A 21,840-nucleotide genomic window follows, 5' to 3' on the forward strand; every position below is an offset into this window, starting at 1 on the left:
AGAAATCATCTTAACACTAACTGATGTTATATATCAATTTATGTAACAAAAAGCTAAGAAAAACAAAGTGCATACAGTTTAATTTATATTTCAGAATATATATATAGACAGATAAGTACAACTTGTTACAAATCTAGATACTGCTTTATTTTACTGGATGGCACACTTAAAGTAATATTAGAAATATGTACTACCTAGCTCAAATCAGTTTTCCACATAAAACCATGACATTAATACTTTATAAGCTTTATTTTCCCTCAAATTGGTGAAGCCAATCAACAAATATCTAATTAGAAGAATTTTATGATTACTGTCAGAATAAGAGCTGAGTCAGTGGTATGATCCCACTTATGGGGCAGTGGTCTTAATGAAGGAGGCAGGTGGGAATTGGTGGTAGCAATGAAAAGTATGGAATTAGGAGATTATGGCACTGTAGATTGTGGTACAGGGAGAAAATGGTTGCTTGAAAGTTCAAACTTGGTGTTGGGGTTTGAGAGCCAGAATTTAACCCCAGAACAACTATAAAAAAAATAAGCAAGACCTTTGATATCAGAAAACAACCTATGGGCTTAGTTATGAAATTTGAGGTACAAAATAGGCAGTGGGGTATACAAACAAAGCTAGTGGAGGTGACGGAATTCCAGCTGAACTATTTCAAATCCTAAAAGATGATACTGTTAAGGTGCTGCACTCCGTATGCCAGCAAATCTAGAAAACTCAGCAGTGGCCACTGGACTGGAAAGGTCAGTTTTCATTCCAATACCAAAGAAAGACAATGCCAAACAATGTTCAAATTACTGTACAATTGCACTCATTTCACATGTTAGCAAAGTAATGCTCAAAATTCTCCAAGCTAGGCTTCAGCAGTACATGAATCAAGAACTTCCAGATGTACAAGCTGGATTTAGAAAAGGCACAAGCTGGATTTAGAAAAGGCAAAAGAACCAAAGATCAAATTTCCAACATCCGCTGGATCATAGACTGAGAAGGCGATGGCAATCCTCTCCAGTATTCTTGCCTGGAAAATCCCATGGACAGAGGAGCCTGGTAGGTTGCAGTCCATGGGGTCACGAAGAGTTGGACATGACTGAAGCAACTTAGCAGCAGCAGCAGCAGCTGGATCATAGAAAGAGCAAGGAAATCCCCAAAAAACATCTACTTCTGCTTTATTGACTACACTAAAGCCTTTGACTGTTTGGATCACAACAAACTGTGGAAAATTCTTAAAGAGATGGGAATACCCGACCACCTTACCTGTCTCCTGAGAAACCTGTATGTAGGTCAAGAAGTGACAGTTAGAAGCAGACATGGAACAACGGACTGGTTCCAAATTGGCAAAGGAATACGTCAAGGTTGTATATTGTCACCCTGCTTATTTAACTGATATGCAGAGTACATTATGCAAAATGTCAGGCTGGATGAAGTACAAGCTGGAATCAAAATTGCTGGAAGAAATACCAACAACCTCAGATATTCAGATGATACCACTTTAATGGCAGAAAGAGAAGAGGAACAAAAAAAGAACCTCTTGATGAAGGTGAAAGAGGAGAAAGAAAAAACTGGCTTTAAACTCAACATTCAAAAACTAACATCATGGTATCTGGTCCCATCACTTCATGGTGACTAGATGGGAAAATAGTGGAAACAATGACAGATTTTATTTTCTTCAACTCCAAAATCACTGCAGATGGTGACTGCAGCCATGAAACTAAAGACACTTGCTCCTTGGAAGAAAAGCTATGCCCAACCTAGACAGTGTATTAAAAAGCAGAGACATCACTTTACTGACAAAGGTAGGTACAGTCAAAGCTATGGTTTTTCCAGTAGTCATGTATGGATGTGAGAGTTGGACCATAAAGAAGGCTTGAGCACCAAATAATTGATGCCTTTGGCAGATGGCAAGTCAAAAAAAATAAGCATAAGAGACTTGATACATCCAAATGCACTGCATGATCCTTGATTAGGGATAAAAAATATAGGTATTATAAAAATATGATTATTCAAAAATATATGTATTTATGAAACAGATTCTGAAGTTAGTTGGAGAAATTTGAGTAAGGACTGGCTGGGTATTAGATGGGGCTTCCCTGATAGCTCAGACGGTAAAGAATCTGCCTGCAATGCTGGAGACACTGATTCGGTTCCTATTAGGAATTATGGTTAATTTTGTTTGGTGAGAAAATGATATTATGGTTATACAGAAAAAAGCCCTCAGGATTTTGAAGATGCACACTGAGATACTTAAGAGTAAAGCACCATGTAATTCATTTTGAAATGGTTCTACAAATACACACATATAAATATACAAACAAAACGATACAAATATGGCAACATGTTCATTGCTGAAATCCACCTAGCTGGTATGTAGGGTGCTCATTTTATCATTCTTCCTACTTTTTTCTATGTTTGAAATTTTCTATAAGCTTTTCATATTAACTGACAAAGTACTTATTTTTCTAATAAGTATGAGAATTTCTTTAAGTTACACCTGAAAATGTATTAAAATAATTTAGTCCCTGAAGCCAATGACTCTACACATATATTTTTCTCTTTTAATTGAAGTATAGCTGATTTACTTTATTTTGTTTTCTTGATTAATCTTTGTTATATGCTTTATCCAACCTTAAAATGAAAAATAAGTATCTTAAAACATTAGAATATTAGATTTTTATAAAAAGCTACAATAATTACCTTGATCTGTATAGATGAATTATAACCCACACATCTTTTTCTGCATTTGTGACTTCATTCACATACTGATTTCCAGAAATTTCTCTTAATTCCCCAAATTTTTGTTTTTTCTTGAGAACTTTCCATTCCTGTAACCGCTTTTCTCTAGTTTTTAAAAAAATAAATTACATGAAAATATTGTTATATGCTTAAGACTATTCCCATATACAGTAATAATCTAGGGATGTGGACAGAATGCCAGTACATATGCTTTAAAGAATAATAATTATTAATGGTTTTATAATGGCAGTTCCTCTTTTTACATGGTTATTTGCTTTATCATGGGTATTAGAAAATATAAGAAATTAGCTATTGATTTAAATTTATTTTTATTGGAAGGACTGATGCTAAAGCTGAAACTCCAATACTTTGGCCACCTCATGCGAAGAGTTGACTCACTGGAAAAGACTCTGATGCTGGGAAGGATTGGGGGCAGGAGGAGAAGAGGACGCCCGAGAATGAGAAGGCTGGATGGTATCACCGTCTCAATGGACATGAGTTTGAGTGAACTCTGGGAGTTGGTGATGGACAGGGAGGCCTGGCGTGCTGTGATTCATGGGGTTGCAAAGAGTCGGACACGACTGAGCGACTGAACTGAACTGAACTGAACTGAACTGAAGTCAATTATAGTTATTGAGAGTTTATTTAGACATTGGACCAACAAATTCTCATGTACAGATTAAATAAAGGGAGAGCGTGCAGAACAATAATAACTAATGTTACTGAGAGTTTACTATGTTTCCAGGCACTGTTTCAGCATGTTTATTAATTTAACCTCGCAAAAGCTTAATGAAGTTAACACTATTATTATTTCCAATTTTAAGCTCTTAACTTTCACGCTAAACTGACTTTCAGTTCAAAGTCTTTAGTAAACATGTATAATTACTTGTTATAAACATATTGCAGGTAGACAGATGCTAGAGAACAGTGATTATGAGTATGAACTCTAAAGTCAGACTAAACTGGGTTTAAGAGTCAGCCCCCAGTTACTAGTAGCATGGACTTGGACAAATTATTTAATCTTTCCAAGTTTCAGTTTAACTCCAATGTGAATAAAACTAAAATCTGCTTGCCTGGGACTGTTCAAGATTAAATGTAAGCATATAAATTTCTTGGGGTGGTACCTAGCATCATCCCACGAGTGTTCAATAAATGTTGCCTAACTATTCATTTACCGTTGTTTAGTCATTAAGTCATGTCTGACTCTTTGTGACCCCCAAGGACTGTAGCCTGCCAGGCTCCTCTGTCCACAGGATTTCCCAGGCAAGAACACTGCACTAGGTTGCCATTTCCTTCTCCAAGGGATCTTCCTGACCCGGGAATCCAACCCACATCTCCTACATTGGCAGGCAGATTCTTTACCACTAACCTACCAGGAAAGCCCTATTCATCTTATAGAGAACCTTAAAATATTGTTAAACAACTCTCTCCAAATGTGCACACTCTGATTTAGTTGTTAAATGCTTGAGTTCATGAAGCAATTCCAAATGGTTCTGACTTAAAAGTTACTGACTCTATATACCTAAGGTACCTGAGAGTACTTACACCCTCTCTTTTTCTCTCATTCACTGCTGGTGAGAATGCAAAATGGTACAGCCACTTTGGAAGACAGTTTGGCAGTTTCTTTACAAAACTATACATATTCTTACCATATGATCTGGTTATTAAGCACCTTGGTATTCACTCAGAGGAGTTGAATACATGTCCACACAAAAACTTTCACAGAGATGTTTACATAATTGCCAAAAGTTGTAAGCAACCAAAATGTCCTTTAGGAGGTGAATGGATAAATAAACTCTGGTATATCCAGTTAATAGAATATTATTCAGTGCTAAAAAGAAAGGAGTTAATAAGCCATGGAAAGACATGGAGAAACTTTAAATGCCATCTGTACAACAGTCTGAAGAAGGCAAAACTGTAGAGACAATAAAAAGATCAGGGATTGCCAGCAGTTGGCAGGGGAGAGAGATGACTACAGAGGATATTTAGGGCAGTGAAAATAATCTGAACGGTACCATGCTGCTGCTGCTGCTAAGTTGCTTCAGTCGTGTCCAACTCTGTGTGACCCCATAGACGGCAGCCCACCAGGCTCCCCTGTCCCTGGGATTCTCCAAGCAAGAATACAGGAATGGGTTGCCATTTCCTTCTCCAATGCATGAAAGGGAAAAGTGAAAGTGAAGTTGCTCAGTTGTGTCTGACTCTTCGCGACCCCATGGACTGTAGCCCACCATTGGATTCTCCAGGCGAGAGTACTGGAGTGGGTTGCCATTGCCTTCTCCAGGATGGTACCATAATTATGGATAAATGTCATGATGATGGTGGTGGTGGTTTAGTTGCTAAGTTTGTGTCCAACTCTTGTGACCACACAGGCCCTCCAGGCTCCTCTGTCCACGGGACTTCCCAGGCAAGTATACTGGAGTGGGTTGCCATTTCCTTCTCCAATGTGTGAAAGTGAAAAGTGAAAGTGAAGTCGCTCAGTCATGTCTGACTCGTAGCGACCCCATGGACTGCAACCTACCAGGATCCTCCGTCCATGGGATTTTCTAGGCAAGAGTACTGGAGTGGCTTGCCATTGCCTTCTCCGAAATGTCATCATACATTTGTTCAAATTCAAGAATGAACTGTAATGTGCTTTATGGTCTTTGGGTGATTCTGATGTATCTGTGTAGGTTCATCAACTACAACAAATCACTCTGATGTGGAATGTTGACAATGGGGGAGGTTATGCATGTGTGGGGGCAGGAGGTATATTAGAAATCTATACCTTACACTCAATTGTGCTGTGAAGTTAAAACTGCTTCTTAAAAAAATATTTTAAAAGTTTTTGTCATTGCTGTTTTGTTTTGGCTTTAAATGAGGAATCTGCTTTAAATCAGCATTATCAAGATGACTACAGAATTTTAAGAACAAGTAAAATTTTTAAAGTAAAAATTTTTTAATTTTTTCCTTTTTCCTTAGATCCAAAGTGACAGTGTGTGTGCTAAGATGCTTCAGTCATCTCCAACTCTCGCGACCCTGTGAACCATAGCCCACCAGGCTCCTCTGTCCATGGGATTCTCCAGGCAAGAATATTAGAGTAAGTTGCTGTTTCCTCCTCCAGAGGATCTTTCCGACCCAGGGTCTCTTATGTCTTCTGCACTGGCAGGCAAGTTCTTTACCACTAGTGCCACTTGGGAAGCCCCCAAAAGTGACGGCAGAGATACAGAAATAATTCCAGAATTTGGTGACCAGAAACAGAGTTGTACTTTTGCTGTGGAATATGCAAGGGAAAGAACTTAATCTCTCTCTTTAATCTTTGTGGCAGAAACTGTTTGGATGGCCATCAGAATGGCTTTCTCTTCCAGGACTCACAGGAAGACTACATTTACCAACTTCCCTTGCAGTTAGATTAGGGCCATGAGACTGAATTATGTTCAATGAAACATAAGTACAAATGATATGCACATTTCTATCCCTTATCCCTGAAATGTCCCACCCCCATCTTTCATACTGTCTTCCCAGTCCACAAGCCTGAAGGTTAAAGATTCTGAGATGATGAAGTTCCTAATAAAAAAGAGCCCAGAGCTCTCATCATCACCTGGAGGAGACCTGCTCAGAAAAACTATACAACATGCATCATTGGTGAGTAAGGAACTCTCCTATGTGAAACCACTGAGATTTTGCAGTTGTTTGTTATAGCAGCTAGCATTATCTTAATAAATTCCGATGACACAAGTGATTGCGTCAGTAGATTTGTGGTTGTTGAACAATCCCTGCATACACTGGATAAACTCTAATAATTCACTACATATGATTATTTTAATATAATGTTTTATTTGCTAATATTGCATGTAATATTTTTGCATCTATGTTTCAAAAGTGAGATTGATCTAAAGTAGTATTTATCAAGTTGAGGCATGTGGACACCCTACATAAGAATTCCTTGGGAATGGCAGGTTTCACAGATGGACATATTTCTGAAATTAACCCAAAGTTACTGAATATTACCTCTTGTTGCTGGTCTCAAGAATGGATATTTTTAACTTTATGTAATGGACAATTATTAACATTTAAAATAGTAAAGAGACCCAGACGTATACATCTTCAATCAAAAATTTCTACGGCCAGCAGTCTTTCATTTCTACCCCACTAACTCCCCATTTCAAGGGCGATTTTGAAGAAAATATAAGACATCATGTCATTTCATCTGTAAATAGTTCATTATATATCTCTATATCTCTAAAAGATGATAATACTTTGTAAATTTTAACTCACATGGTATAATCACATTTAAAAATGGTACTTCCTTAACATATTCAGATTATTGTTCAAATAATCCTATTCTCTCCATTTAAAAATGTATTTAATTGTGATAAAACATACATAAAATTTACCATGTTAACCACTTTTCAGTCTATAGTTCAGTGGCATTAAATTCCAGTTCCATTTTTTATGTTTATTTATTTAAATGGGGAGCCAAATTAGATATATAAAGTGGTGATTATCTCTTAAATTTCATTTAATACACAGATTTTCTATTTTTTCTCCTAGAAATTTTTTTGACGTATACCTGAATACTCGTCCAAACTTTCAAACGGTTTGAATTTAGCTTATTATCATGAAATTAATTTATACAAGAAATCTAAATTTTTAGCAATAAAGCTAGGTGACTATTTTGACTAACAAACTTAAGAATCATTAGTCTATTATTTTCTGTCTGTACTAGCCTTGTCTGATTGTGATAGCAAGACTATATTATCAATAAATACAACAATGACATATGCAATAAATTAGTAAGCTTTCCACCCTTTTAAAGACAGAGGGATTATTTGGGGATTATTTGTGCCCTCAAAAGTAGAGGAAAATCATCTCTATAATAAAGGAAACAGGCTATCTTCTTAATTATGCTTTTCTCTCTCTTATTGTGTAAATTTTAGAAATTTTTGTCATTAATAAATATTTTTAAAATGATGTATATGATTATGATCAAATACACACCTGTCTGGCTTTTTAAATTCAGTATAATGTTTTTTTAATTTCACTAGAGTTATTGTGTATATCAATAGCTTGCTTATTTTCTTACAGAGAAATATTCTCTTTCATGAATACACTACAATTTGTTTGTCCACTCATCTTATGTTCATTCATTATATTGATGAACTTCTGGGTTGTTTCCAGTTTCTGGCTATTATGCATATTCATGTACAAGTCAATTCTCTCAAGTAAATAACCAGGAATGTATCTGATAGGTTACATGTTAAATACATATATAAATTTAGAAGAAATTGCCAAAGTGATCACATGAAAATTGAAGTTCTTTCACAATCTCTAGTTTTAAATTGTAATGTAATTCATACACAATAAAATTCAACTCTCTAAAGTGTATAACTCAGTGATTTTTAAAATAGACACAAAGTTGTACATCCATCAGCACTATCTAATTCCAGAATATTTTTATTGTACCAAAAGAGACACCATATCCATTTGCAGTTGTTCCCTATCCCCACCATCCCAGGCCCTGGGAATTAATGATCTTTCTGTGTCTATAAGTTTTTCTATTTTGAACATTTCAAATAAATACAGTCACATAAAATGTGACCTTTTGTCACTGGCTTCTTTCACTCAGTATAACATTTACAGATTCAGTGTTGTTGTAGTATGTATCAGTTCATCATTTGTTTACATGGCTGAGCAATATTCCATTGTATAACTATACCACATTTTGTTTATCCACTCACCAGTTGATGGACAGTAAGTTTCCTTGTACTTTTTAGCTACTGTGAATACCAGTGCTCTAAACATTCATGTACAAGTTTTGTGTTTTCAATTCTCATGGGTATATATACCTAGGAGTGGAATTGCTGGATCATGGTAATTCTGTTTAACATTTGAAGAAATTCCAGACTGTGTACCATTTTACATTCCTACCAGCAATGTTATGGTGGTTCCAAATTCTCCACCTGCTCACCAATACTTTTGTTATTTTTCTTTCTTCTTTATTATAAACCCCTATAGTGGAGTGAAATGGAACCTCATTGTGATTTTGTGCCTTTCTCTAACAACTAATGATATTAAGCATCTTTTCATGTGCTTATTTTCCATTTGTATACCTTCTTTGGAGAAATGTCTATTAGTCCTTTGCATGTTTTTTAATTGAATTGGGGGTTTTTTGGTTGAGTTTTAGGAGTTCTCTATACATTCTGGTTAGCAATCCCTTTTCATAAATATATAATTTGTACGTATTTTCTCCCATTCTGTGGGTTGTCTTCTTACTTTATTGATAGTGTCCTTTGCTGCACAAATATTTTAAATTTTTGATGAAGTCCAATTTATTTTTTCTTCTTGTTGCCTGTGTTTTCTGTGTCATATCCAAGAAATAACTTCCAAATCCAATGTCATGGATGGACATTTTCTTCTGTGTTTTGTTTGATTGTTTGAAAAATTTTTATACTTTCAACTCTTAAATTTGGGACTTTGATCCATTTTGAGGTAAAATTTGTATATGACATGAGGTAGGAGTCCAACTTCATTTTTCTGCATGTAGATATCCAGTTTTCCTAGTACCATTGATTATAAAGATTGTTCCTTCTCCATTGAATGTTCTTGACACCCTTGTTAAAAATCATTTGACTATATGTGAGAGGGTTTCTGTATAGTCTCTCTATTCTATTCTTCTGGTCCATAATCTATCCTTATGTCACTACAACACTGTTTTGATTATTGTTCCTTTATAGTAAGTTTTGAAATAAGTAAGTGTTGGTCTTCCAGCTCTGTTCTTTCTTAAGACTGCTTAGTTGCCAGGATCTAGATATATTTCCTTTTATTCATTCTGTCGATTTCTGCTTTTAATTGGAGATTTTACAAAGTATATAATGTAAAAGCCTGACATTAAGCTTTTGATTACCAAGGCAATCATTTTAAAAGACAGCCATCTTGAAAACCATAGTGACAGATGTATGACACAGCTACTAGCAAAATAACTAGATAAGGAATTAGGCTATCTCTGTACATGAAAGTCTTTCTTTCACAGAGCCTTGGGTAACTGACCACTTGAATGACCTCTCCTCTCCATTCTTGTGCTCTAATTCCAGCTCTTATGCTCTAGACTAGACAATAGAGTGAACCTATGAAACCCAGATACCCCATCAATGGACCCTAATAAAGACAAGACCCAGGTCCTGCTACCACATCCCCATCAGCTCTGGCTGAGTGACCCTCAGGCATGCTATGTATTCTTCAGGATTTGTAAAGAATCTTGTTCCTCAAAGTTCTCTGAAGGTTTCGTGCTGAAGTGAACCCTACAATCTTATTCCAAACCACAAGAACCAGTCCAGCCACAACTATAAGTAATTCAGGCCCAGGTGAGTGCCTCAGGCATTCCTAGCCAATAACATCATTATCAATAGGCTGGGACTGACACAAGAAAGAAATTACTGAATAGGAAGGACTTACTTCTGCCATTTAGCTATTTTCTGTATTTCTATTTCTCACAGGCTTTTTGTTCCTCAGTTCTTTTTTTTTGTACATTTCATTGCTTCTTTTTGTATTTTTGTATTGTAGATGATTTCATGGTACACCATTTTGATTTCCTGTTTTTCCATTCCTGTATTTTTTCTTAGTGATTACCTTAAGGATTAAGATTAATATTAATATAATAACTTGTGAATAATACCAACTTAGCTTCAATAGCATACACTCTGCTCCTATACAACTCCATCCCTCCTTCTTTATATTGCTATTGTTTCAGGCTACACTGTTATGTAGTCTAGAAATTTCTTCAAGAAAATTAGAGATACCAAGGGAACTTGTCATGAAAAGATGGGCACAATAAAGGACAGAAAGGGTATGGAACTAACAGAAGCAGAAGATATTAAGAAGAGGTGGCAAGAACACACAGAAGAACTATACAAAAAAGATCTTCATGACCCAGATAACCACAATCGTGTGATCATTCACCTAGAGCCAGACATCCTGGAATGTGAAGTCAAATGTGCCTTAGGAAGCATCACTATGAACAAAGCTAGCGAAGGTGATGGAATTCCACCTGAATTCCATCAAATCCTAAAAGATGATGCTGTGAAAGTGCTGCACTCAATATGCCAGAAAATTTGGAAAACTCAGCAGTGGCCACAGGACTGGAAAAGGTCAGTTTTCATTCCAGTCCCAAAGAAAGGCAATGCCAGAGAACGTTCAAACTACCGCACAGTTGCGCTCATCTCACACATTAGCAAAGTAATGTTCAAATTCTCCAAGTGAGACTTCAATAGTATGTGAGCCAAAAACTTCCAGACATTCAAGCTGGATTTGAAAAAGACAGAGGAAACAGAGATCAAATTACCAACATCTGCTAGATCACAGAAAAAGCAAGAGTTTCAGAAAAACATCTACTTCAGCTTTACTGACTACCCCAAAGCCTTTGACTGTGTGGATTACAACAAACTGTGGAAAACTCTTAAAGAAATGGGAATACCAGACCACCTTACCTGCCTCCAGAGAAACCTGTATGCAGTCAAAAAGCAACAGTTAAACTGGACATGGAACAACAGAACAAATTGGAAAGGAGTATGCTGCTGCTGGAATCAAGATTGCTGGGAGAAATATAAATAACCTCAGATATGCAGATGACACTACCCTTATGGCAGAAAGTGAAGAGGAACTCGAAAGCCTCTTGATGAAAGTGAAAGAGGAGAGTGAAAAGGTTGGCTTGAAGCTCAACATTCAGAAAACAAAGATCATGGAATCTGGTCCCATCACTTCATGGGAAATAGATGGGGAAACAATGGAAACAGTGTCAGACTTTATTATTTTGGGCTCCAAAATCACTGCAGATGCTGATTGCAGCCATGAAATGAAAAGACACTTACTCCTTGGAAGGAAAGTTATGACCAACCTAGATAGTATATTAAAAAGCAGAGACATTACTTTGCCAACAAAGGTCCGTCTAGTGAAGGCTATGGTTTTTCCCGTGGTCATGTATGGATGTGAGAGTTGGACTGTGAAGAAAGCTGATCGCTGAAAAATTGATGCTTTTGAACTGTGGTGTTGGAGAAGAGTCTTGAGAGTCCCTTGGACTGCAAGGAGATCCAACCAGTCCATTCTAAAGGAGATCAATCCTGGGTGTTCATTGGAAGGACTCATGCTAAAGCTGAAACTCCAATACTTTGGCCACCTCATGCGACGAGTTGACTCACTGGAAAAGACTCTGATGCTGGGAAAGGTTGGGGGCGGGAGGAGAAGGGGACGACCGAGAATGAGATGTCTGGATGGCATCACCAACTCTGTGGACATGAGTTTGAGTGAACTCTGGGAGTTGGTGATGGACAGGGAGGCCTGGCGTGCTGTGATTCATGGGGTCACAAAGAGTCGGACACGACTGAGCGACTGAACTGAACTGAAACTGAACTGAACTGATGCTGCTGCTAAATTGCTTTAGTCATGTCTGACTCTGTGCGACCCCATAGACAGCAGCCCACCAGGCTCCCCTGTCCCTAGGATTCTCCAGGCAAGAACACTGGAGTAGGTTGCCATTTCCTTTTCCAATGCATGAAAGTGAAAAGTGAAAGTGAAGTCACTCAGTCGTGTCTGACTCTTCTGCCCCATGGACGGCAGCCCACCAGGCTCCTCTGTCTGTGGGATTTTCCAGGCAAGAGTACTGGAGTGGGGTGTCATTGCCTTCTCTGGGAAAGGAGTACATCAAGGCTGTGTATTGTCACCCTGCTTATTTAATTATAGGCAGAGTGCATCATGCAAAATCCCGGGCTAGATGAAGCACAAGCCAGAATCAAGACTGCCAGGAGAAATATCAATAACCTCAGATATGAAGATGACACCACCCTTATGGCAGAAAGTGAAGAGGAACTAAAAAGCCTCTTGATGAAAGTGAAAGAGGAGAGTGAGAAAGTTGGCTTAAAACTCAACATTCAAAAAACTAAGATCATAGCAGCCGGTCCCATCACTTCATGGCAAATAGATGGAACAATGGAAATAGTGACAGACTATTTTTTGGGGCCTCCAAAATCACTACAGATGGTGCCTGCAGCCATGAAATAAAAAGACAATTGTTCCTTGGAAGAAAAGCTACGACCAACCTAGACAGCATAGTAAAAAGCAGAGACATTACTCTGCTGACAAAGGTCTGTCTAGTCAAGGCTTTGGTTTTTCCAGTAGTCATATATGGATGTGAGAGCTGGACCATAAAAAAGGCTGAGTGCTGAAGAATTGATGCTTTTGAACTGTGGTGTTGGAGAAGACTGTTCAGAGTCCCTTGGACTGCAAGGAGATCAAATTAATCAATCCTAAAGGAAATCAGTCCTGAATGTTCACTGGAGGGACTAATGCTGAAGCTGAAATGCCATTACTTTGGCAACCTGATGTGAAGAACTGACTCATTGGAAAAGACCCTGATGCTGGGAAAGACTGAAGGCAGAAGGAGAAGGGAATGACAGAGGATGAGTTGGTTGGATGGCATCACCAACTTGATGAACATGACTTTGAGCAAGCTCCAGGAGTTGGTGATGGACAGTGAGGCCTGGTGTGCTGCAGTCTATGGGGTTGCAAAGAGTCGGACAAAATTGAGTGACTGAACTGAAATGTTGCTATATACTGTATGTCCATTGATTTATAATTATTGTTTTATAAACCATATAGAATAAAGGGAGTTAAAAGCCAAAAGTATATAATATTGGCTTTTAGATTTACCTATATAGTTACCTTTACCTGTTTATTTATTCTTCCTATGGTTTTAAGTTACTGTCTGCTGCTGCGAAGTCGCTTCAGTCGTGTCTGACTCTGTGTGACCCCATATATGGCAGCCCACCAAGCTCTCCCGTCCCTGGGGTTCTCCAGGCAAGAACCCTGGAGTGGGTTGCCATTTCCTTCTCCAATGCATGAAAGTGAAAAGTGAAAGTGAAGTCCAGTGCCCTTTAATTTTGTCCCAAAGTACTCCCTTAGCTAATTTTTAGGGCACTTCTACTAGTAACAAGTTCACTTATATTTCATCTGGAAATGTTCTTAATTTCTCCTTCATCCTTGTAGCATAGTTTAGCCAAATAAAGATTTCTTGGTTGATGAGTTTTTTTTCTTACTCCCTCTAAGATTTCTGATGAGAAACTGGCTGATTGATATCTAAGAGCTGTGTCTTTGTGTGGGCCTTTGAGTTTATCCTAATTGGAGTTCTCTGAGCACCATAAATCTGTAGGTTTATGCCTTTTGTCAAATTTGAGATGTTTCCAGCTACTATTTCTACAGACATGCTTTCTGCTCCATGTATGACAAATGTACTGCTTGGATTTCCATACTATACATGCTAGTTTACCTAACAGTGTACCGCAAACAAAGCCAATTAGGCTCATTTGCTTTTCTTTATTCTTGTTTCTTCCTGTTCCTCAAACTCAAACTTCCAACTGTCCCATCGTCAAATTTTCTCCATCTTATGCTTGTTCAAATATGCTTTTGAAGCACTTTAGTGTTTATTTCAATATTGTACTTTTTAGTTCCAAAATGTCTTTTTTGGTTTCTTTTTATAATTTATTGCTATTCTCGTTTTGTTCATATGATGTTTTCCTGCTTTCACCCATGTCTTTCTTTAGCTCTTTGAACATCTTTAACTAAGGTGTCATAAAAATCTTTGTCTAGTAAGGCTGACACTTTGGCATCTTCAGATACATTTTGCATTGATTTATTTTGTTCTTTTGAAAGGACCATAGTTTCCTGTTTCTTTTTATGCCTTGCGATTTTTTTTTTAAAACTGAACGTTTCATTTAATTGATAACACTAGAAATCAGATTCTTCTTCTAACTCATGTTTTTTGTTAGTTTTTACATCAAGTGTGTCTGTGACAGGATTTAGCCTGAGGTGAAAGCATACATCTCAGGTCTTTCCTGAGACTTCCACTTTCCCAAGGCTTTCTAAATTCCCCCATATATATGGTTGCTTTTGAATGTTAAAAAAAAGACCCCCTCAAAACCAAAAAAACAGGTGTGGCTCCTTAAAATACCATGGAAGCCACTTGAGCCAGGAGAGTTGACACAATGGCTGCCAATCTCTGTGTCTGTACCTCTGCTTTCAGAAGCAGCAATCTGCAATCAGAGCACAGAACCCTGATACATTAGGACAAAGTCCTTAATGCCTACCTTGGCTCCAGCAAGCTGTGCCAGAAACAAGTTGCTGTTGAAACAGCTGTCTCCCATGGGGTTGTGGAGATGAGGGATGGATAGCTGTTACTACACTGAGGACTGAAATCAACCTATACTAATTGTAATTTACCAGCCAAGTTTATGCTAGAAATTTCAAGTATTCAAAACAGACTCCAGAGTTCCAAAGTCTTCACTTCAGTTTCTACCAGTACAATTGTAGCCTGGATAGAGAGATGGATTTCTGGAGCTTTTTACTCTGCCATCTTTCCTGGCATCAAACTGACCAGTTGTTTTTGAAAAGTCTCTCAAATTTGGGTTTCTCTGATATATTTTTATGATTATATTGATGCATTATTGAGAATACCACTGATTGTGTGTCTGTCGTAGAGCTGATGTGTCCTCCTTAGCACATCATATTATTGTGTATTATTGGTGATGTTAATCCTGGTCACGTTGCTAAGATGGGGTCTGCCAATATTCTGCACTATAAACTTAACTATTTCCTCCTTTATAACTATTAAATATTTGGGGGAATACTTTGAGATTACGCAAAAATCCTGTTTCTATTTAAACTTTCACCCACTCATTTTAGCAACTATCAGTAGATTACTGTGATGTTCTGATGGTAACTTTTCCATTTTCCTCATTTCATCTACACTTATTCACTGGAATTCTTCAGTGAGGAAGAAGTGTTACTTTGTTGAATTTGTTCATATATTCACTTACTTATCTTTATTACTATACACTTAAGGATAATTATTTTATTACTTATTTTATAATTCAATATTATAATAATTTAGTTTTTCAACTTGTTTCAACTCTGGCCATTATAAAATCTTTTAGTTTGGCTCTTGTACCTTAAAATTTTCAGCACTTCCTTAACTTTCTGATAATGCCCCTGACTCATGCTGTTCTTTCTCAACTCACACTGTTGACTAAAGCAGTTCTCTAAGAAACACTGATTCCTTTTATTGAAGAATAGTATTATGAATCAAGAGCTGAATTCTAGGTGTGTTCATTGCTACCAGAGTATTGCTGCCTCCAACCCAATGCACTGATTTTTTGTGTGTATTAAAACAACCTTGGATTCCTGGGATCAATCCCATTTGATCAGAATGCATTATTCTTCTTTTAAATTATTGGACTTAATTTGCTAATATTTTGATAAAATTTTTCATATCTACATTCATAAGAGATGCTTTTCTGTAGCATTCTGTTTTCGCAATTTCTCTGCCTAGTTTTGGTATCAGAATAAATTAGGAAATCTATGCACTTCTTCTAACTTCTGAAAGAATTTATGACTAGCAATGAATTATTCATTAAATGATAGAAACCCTTAACAGACATCATACTATAAGGAAAATCATGGTCCTCTTTTTATTAGCCTTCTAGTGACATTTTCCACTTTACTCATATGTAACTTGATGAAGTTCTGTTGAGTATTATTGAACAGTTTTTTATTTAAGCAAAGGTAAAAAAGATCAGGGGAAAAATCCATCTTATTAAAGTGAGTTAGTTTTTAAATGTAACTTAAAAATTAGTTTTATTCTTTTTAAAATATAGTCTCTACACAAAAATAGGAATTTTTCCTTAGTTTCATCAATACTTCATTCAAAAGCTCATAAATTATCCAAATGAATCACTGTACCTATATATTTCAATAGCTCTCATATCTTCATCATCAAATTCATCTTCTGCTTCCTTCAGTTCTGCAAGAGTCATCTTTTCATATGGTTTAACTGAAACATAATAAGAAGCTGTAGATAAATGAGTGATTTAAAAACCAATTTTACTTTATAATTACACGTCTAGAAAAACAATAGATAAATGGAGATCAAGAATATCTTTAATGTTGATATTAAAGTTTCTTCACCATATAAAGCTATATTGTGGTTGACTGTTTCAAGTTTATTTGGAATATTATTACACCCTCAGAGTTCACAGAACTATCAATTTACATTTTAAAACAGATGTGAAAATCAACTAGACCTCATAAATGTAGAGTTCCCCAAGTACCTGGAAATACTGGCAAGTGATACTGATGCTAAAGCTGAAACTGCAATACTTTGGCCACCTCATGCGATGAGTTGACTCACTGGAAAAGACTCTGATGCTGGGAAAGGTTGGGGGTGGGAGGAGAAGGGGACGACAGAGAATGAGATGGCTGGATGGCATCACTGACTCTGTGGACATGAGTTTGAGTGAACTCCGGGAGTTGGTGATGGACAGGGAGGCCTGGCGTGCTGTGATTCATGGGGTCACGGAGAGTCGGACATGACTGAGCGACTGAACTGAACTGAACTGAACTGAATACATGTATACAGAATGACAAAAATAGAAGGTAATCACAAGGCAGAGAAATGTAATAGAAAAAAAGCTCATTAGGTTAAATACTAGGGCATTTCAGCTCTAATATTAGGATGTAACTTTCAATACACGAGTTAGGAATTTTAAGTGCCTGCATCCTAATTTCAAAAGTATGAGTGGGATTTCTATTAAATTATTTCTAACATCCTATCTCCCTCTAAATTCACAAAATACATAATCACTACCAAAACTGTATTATTCCCTTTACCCAGACCACCAAATGCACAACTATACCCATTGCTTCTTTCTGTAAACGTAAAACCATTTCTTCAATTTCATCTTTTGGCTCTTCTTTTGGAGGAAGAATGCCAAAATCTCTTAAAATTTCATTCCATTCTGTATCTTCATTTGGATCCTATATAAAAAAATGTTTAAAACCTATTAGCACAGTTGTACATTTCAATATTTGTAAAACTGATGTGCAGCTTTTCCAACCATGTAATTATTCATGAACTCTACGGATAAACTAGATAATAAGTTTTAAAGATGAGAACAAAATGGACTACTCTTTCCCCATTTCCCAGTATATTAAAAAGCAGAGACATTACTTTGCCAACCAAGGTCCGTCTAGTCAAGGCTATGGTTTTTCCCGTGGTCATGTATGGATGTGAGAGTTGGACTGTGAAGAAAGCTGATCGCCGAAGAATCGATGCTTTTGAACTGTGGTGTTGGAGAAGACTCTTGAGAGTCCCTTATACTGCAAGGAGATCCAGCCAGTCCATTCTAGAGGAGATCAATCCTGGATGTTCATTGGAAGGACTGATGCTAAAGCTGAAACTGCAATACTTTGGCCACCTCATGCGAAGAGTTGACTCACTGGAAAAGACTCTGATGCTGGGAAAGGTTGGGGGCGGGAGGAGAAGGGGACGACGGAGAATGATATGGCTGGATGGCATCACCGACTCTGGACATGAGTTTGAGTGTACTCCGGGAGTTGGTGATGGACAGGGAAGTTCATGGGGTTGCGGAGAGTCGGACACGACTGAGCGACTGAACTGAACTGAACTGAACTGAATGCAACTACATACATTGATAAAAAAGAATATATCCTGTACCCTCAATGTTATACTGAGATGTTTAATAAAAAATAAATCTAAAATATATATGTATATACTATTAATGAAGAAACTTGTAAGTCACGGAAAATAATTTGAAGACTATAAAAAGGCAAAACCAACTCACATCATGGCTGCAGTCACCATCTTCAGTGGTTTTGGAGCCCAAGAAAATAAAGTCTGTCACTGTTTCCACTTTTTTCCCCATCTATTTGCCATAAAGTGATGGGACCGGATGTCATGATCTTAATTTTCGAATGTTGAGTTTTAAGCAAACTTATTCACTCTCCTCTTTCACCTTCATCAAGAGGCTCTTTACTTCCACTTTACTTTCTGCCATTAGAGTGGTATCATCTGCATATCTGAGACTGTCAATACTTCTCCCAGCAATCTTGATTCCAGCTTATGATTCATCCAGCCCAGGATTTCTCATAATGTACTTTGCATATAAGTTAAATAAGTAGGGTGACCATATACAGTCTTGACATACTCCTTTCCCAACTTGGAACCAGCCAGTTGTTCCATGTCTAGTTCTAACTGCTACTTCTTGACCCAAATACAGGTTTCTCAGGAGATAGGTATGGTTTGCTGCTGCTGCTGCTGCTGCTAAGTCGCTTCAGTCGTGTCCGACTCTGTGCGATCCCATAGATGGCAGCCGACCAGGCTCCGCTGTCCCTGGGATTCTCCAGGCAAGAACACTGGAGTGGGTTGCCATTTCCTTCTCCAATGTGTGAAAGTGAAAAGTGAAAGTGAAGTCGCTCAGTCATGTCCGACTAGTAGCGACCCCATGGACTGCAGCCCACCAGGCTCCTCCGTCCACGTGATTTTCCAGGCAAGAGTACTGGAATGGCTTGCCATTGCCTTCTCCGATGGTTTGCTACTACAATCCTTTAAAAGATTTTCCACAGTTTGTTGTGATCCATATATACAAAGACTTTAGTATAGTCAATGAAGCAGAAACAGATGTTTTTCTGAAATTCCTTTGCTTTCTTCAAGATCCAGTTAATGCTGACAATTTGATCACTGGTTCCTCTGTCTTTTCTAAATCCAGCTTGTACATCTGGAAACTCCTGGTTCATGTACTACTAAAACCTAGTTCAAAGGATTTTGAGCATAACCTTACCAGTATGTAAAACCAGTGCAATTTTACAGTAGTTGGAACACTCTTTAGCACTGCCCTTCTTTGGGATTGGAATGAAAACTGGTCTTTTCTAATCCTGTGGACATTGCTAAATTTTCCAAATTTGCTGACATATTGAGTCCAGCACTTTAACAGTATCATCTTTTAGGACTTTAAATAGCTCAGCTGGAATTCTATCACCTCCACTAGCTTTGTTTGTAGTAATGCTTCCTAAGGCCCACTTGACTTCACCCTCCAGGATGTCCAGCTCTAGGTGAGTGATCATACTATCATGGTTATCTGTGTCACTGAGAGCTTTCTTGTATAGTTCTTCTGTATATTCCTGCCACCTCTTTTTAGTTTCTTCTGTTTCTGTTAGGTCCTTACCTTTTCCGTCCTTTATCATGTCCATCCTTGCATGAAATGTTACCTTGATATCTCCAATTTTCTTGAGATCTCTAGCCTTTCCCTTTCTATTGTTTTACTCTATTTCTTCGCATTATTCATTTAAGAAGGATTTCTTATCTCTCCTTGTTATTCTCTGGAACTGTGCATTTAGTTGGTTATATCTTTCCCTTTCTCCCTTGCCTTTCATTTCTCTTCATACCTCAGCTATTGGTTAGGCCTTCTCAGGCAACAACTTTGCTTTCTGGCATTTCTTTTTCTTTGGGATGCTTTTGGTCACTGTCTCCTGTACAATGTTACAAACCTTCATCCATAGTTCTTCAGACACTCTGTCTACCAGGTCTAATCCCTTGAATCTATTTGTAGATTAGATTACACCTCCACTGTATGATCATAAGGAATTTGATTTGGTCTCCAAAATCACTATAGATGGTGATTGCAGCCATGAAATTAAAAGACGCTTACTCCTTGGAAGGAAAGTTATGACCATTACTAGACAGCACATTTAAAAGCAGAGACATTACTTTGCCAACAAAGGTCTGTCTAGTCAAGGCTATGGTTTTTCCAGTAGTCATGTATGGATGTGAGAGTTGGGCTATAAAGAAAGCTGAGCACCAAAGAATTGATGCTTTTGAACTGTGGTGTTGGAGAAGACTGTTCAGAGTCCCTTGGACAGCAAGGAGATCCAACCAGTCCATCCTAAAGGAAATCAGTCCTGAATATTCATTGGAAGGACTGATATTGAAGCTGAAACTCCAACACTTTGGCCACCTGATGCGAAGAGCTGAATCTTTTGAAAAGACCCTGATGCTGGGAAAGATTGAAGGCGGGAGGAAAAGTGGGTGACAGAGGATGAGATGGTTGGATGACATCACTAACTCAATGGACATGAGTTTGAGTAAACTCCGGGAGTTGGTGATGGACAGGGAGGCCTGGCGTGCTGCAGTCCATGGGGTCATAAACAGTCAGACATGACTAAGCGACTGAACTGAACTAAAATGGCCTAGTGGTTTTCCCTACTTTCTTCAATTTAAGACTCAATTTTGTGATAAAGAGCTCATGATTTGAACCACAGTCAGCTCAAGGTCTTATTTTTGCTGACTGTACAGAGCTTCTCCATCTTTGGCTGCAAAGAACATAATTAGTTTGATTTCAGCATTGACCATCTGGTGATATCCAGATGGCCAATACTGAGTCATTTCTTGGGTTGTTGGAAAATGGTGTCTGCTATGACCAGTGTATTCTTTTGTTTGCCCTGATTCATTTTGTACACTAAGTCCAAACTTGCCTGTTAATGTGGGTATCTCTTGACTTCCTGCTTTTGCATTCCAATCCCCTATGATGAAAAGGATACCTTTTTTGGTGTTAGTTCTACAAGGTCTTATAAGTCTTCATGGAACTGGTCAACTTCAGCTTCCTCAGCATCAGTGGTTGGGACATAGACTTGGATTATTGTAACGCTGTATGGTTTGCCTTGGGAATGAACTGAGATCATTCTGTCATTTTTGAGGTTGTACCCAAGTACTGCATTTCAGACTCTTTTGTTGATTATTAGGGCTACTCTATTTTTTTCTAAGGATTCTCACCCACAGTAGTAGATACAGCAGTCATCTGAATTAAATTCATCCATTCCCATCCATTTTCGTTCATCTTGCCACCTCCTGCTTGACTACATTCACTTTACCTTGATTCATGGAACTAACATTCCAGGTTCTTATGCAATACTGTTCTTTACAGCATCAGACTTCACAACCTTCACTACCAGACACATCCACAACAAATTCTTTATCTGCATCCTACAAAATTTTATATTCTGCATTTTTATTGGTATTCAGTTAAAATATTTCCAACCTTATGATTTTTTTCCTCACATTTTAATTTGGAAGGATGCTACTTAATTTTCAAATACTTTGGACTTTTCTAGGTATTTTATTAATAATTTCTAATTTAATTCTGCTTGGTCAGGAAACATTCTTTGTTAAGATTTCAATTTTCTGAAATGCATTTACTTGTTTCATGACTCAGCGTACGGTATTAATATATCTTAATG

The 21,840-nt window shown here is 37.6% G+C and overlaps 1 protein-coding gene across 1 annotated transcript in view; it reads right to left on the minus strand.

Moving 5' to 3' along the window:
• The window catches only part of PDCL2 (phosducin like 2), a 47,145-nt gene that overhangs the window by 14,505 nt on the left and 10,800 nt on the right, over window positions 1-21,840 (minus strand). Inside the window, exons 2-4 of the mRNA XM_088836053.1 lie at window positions 17,445-17,565; window positions 16,492-16,582; window positions 2,692-2,835 (exon numbers count right to left, since the gene is read on the minus strand). Of these exons, the coding sequence (XP_088692179.1) occupies window positions 2,692-2,835; window positions 16,492-16,582; window positions 17,445-17,565 (356 nt within the window). The remainder of the gene's footprint in view (window positions 1-2,691; window positions 2,836-16,491; window positions 16,583-17,444; window positions 17,566-21,840) is intronic.

Source organism: Moschus berezovskii, chromosome 5, assembly GCF_049115385.1.
Source record: "Moschus berezovskii isolate FMDL1 chromosome 5, NW_MosBer_1.0, whole genome shotgun sequence".
NCBI lineage: Eukaryota > Metazoa > Chordata > Mammalia > Artiodactyla > Moschidae > Moschus > Moschus berezovskii.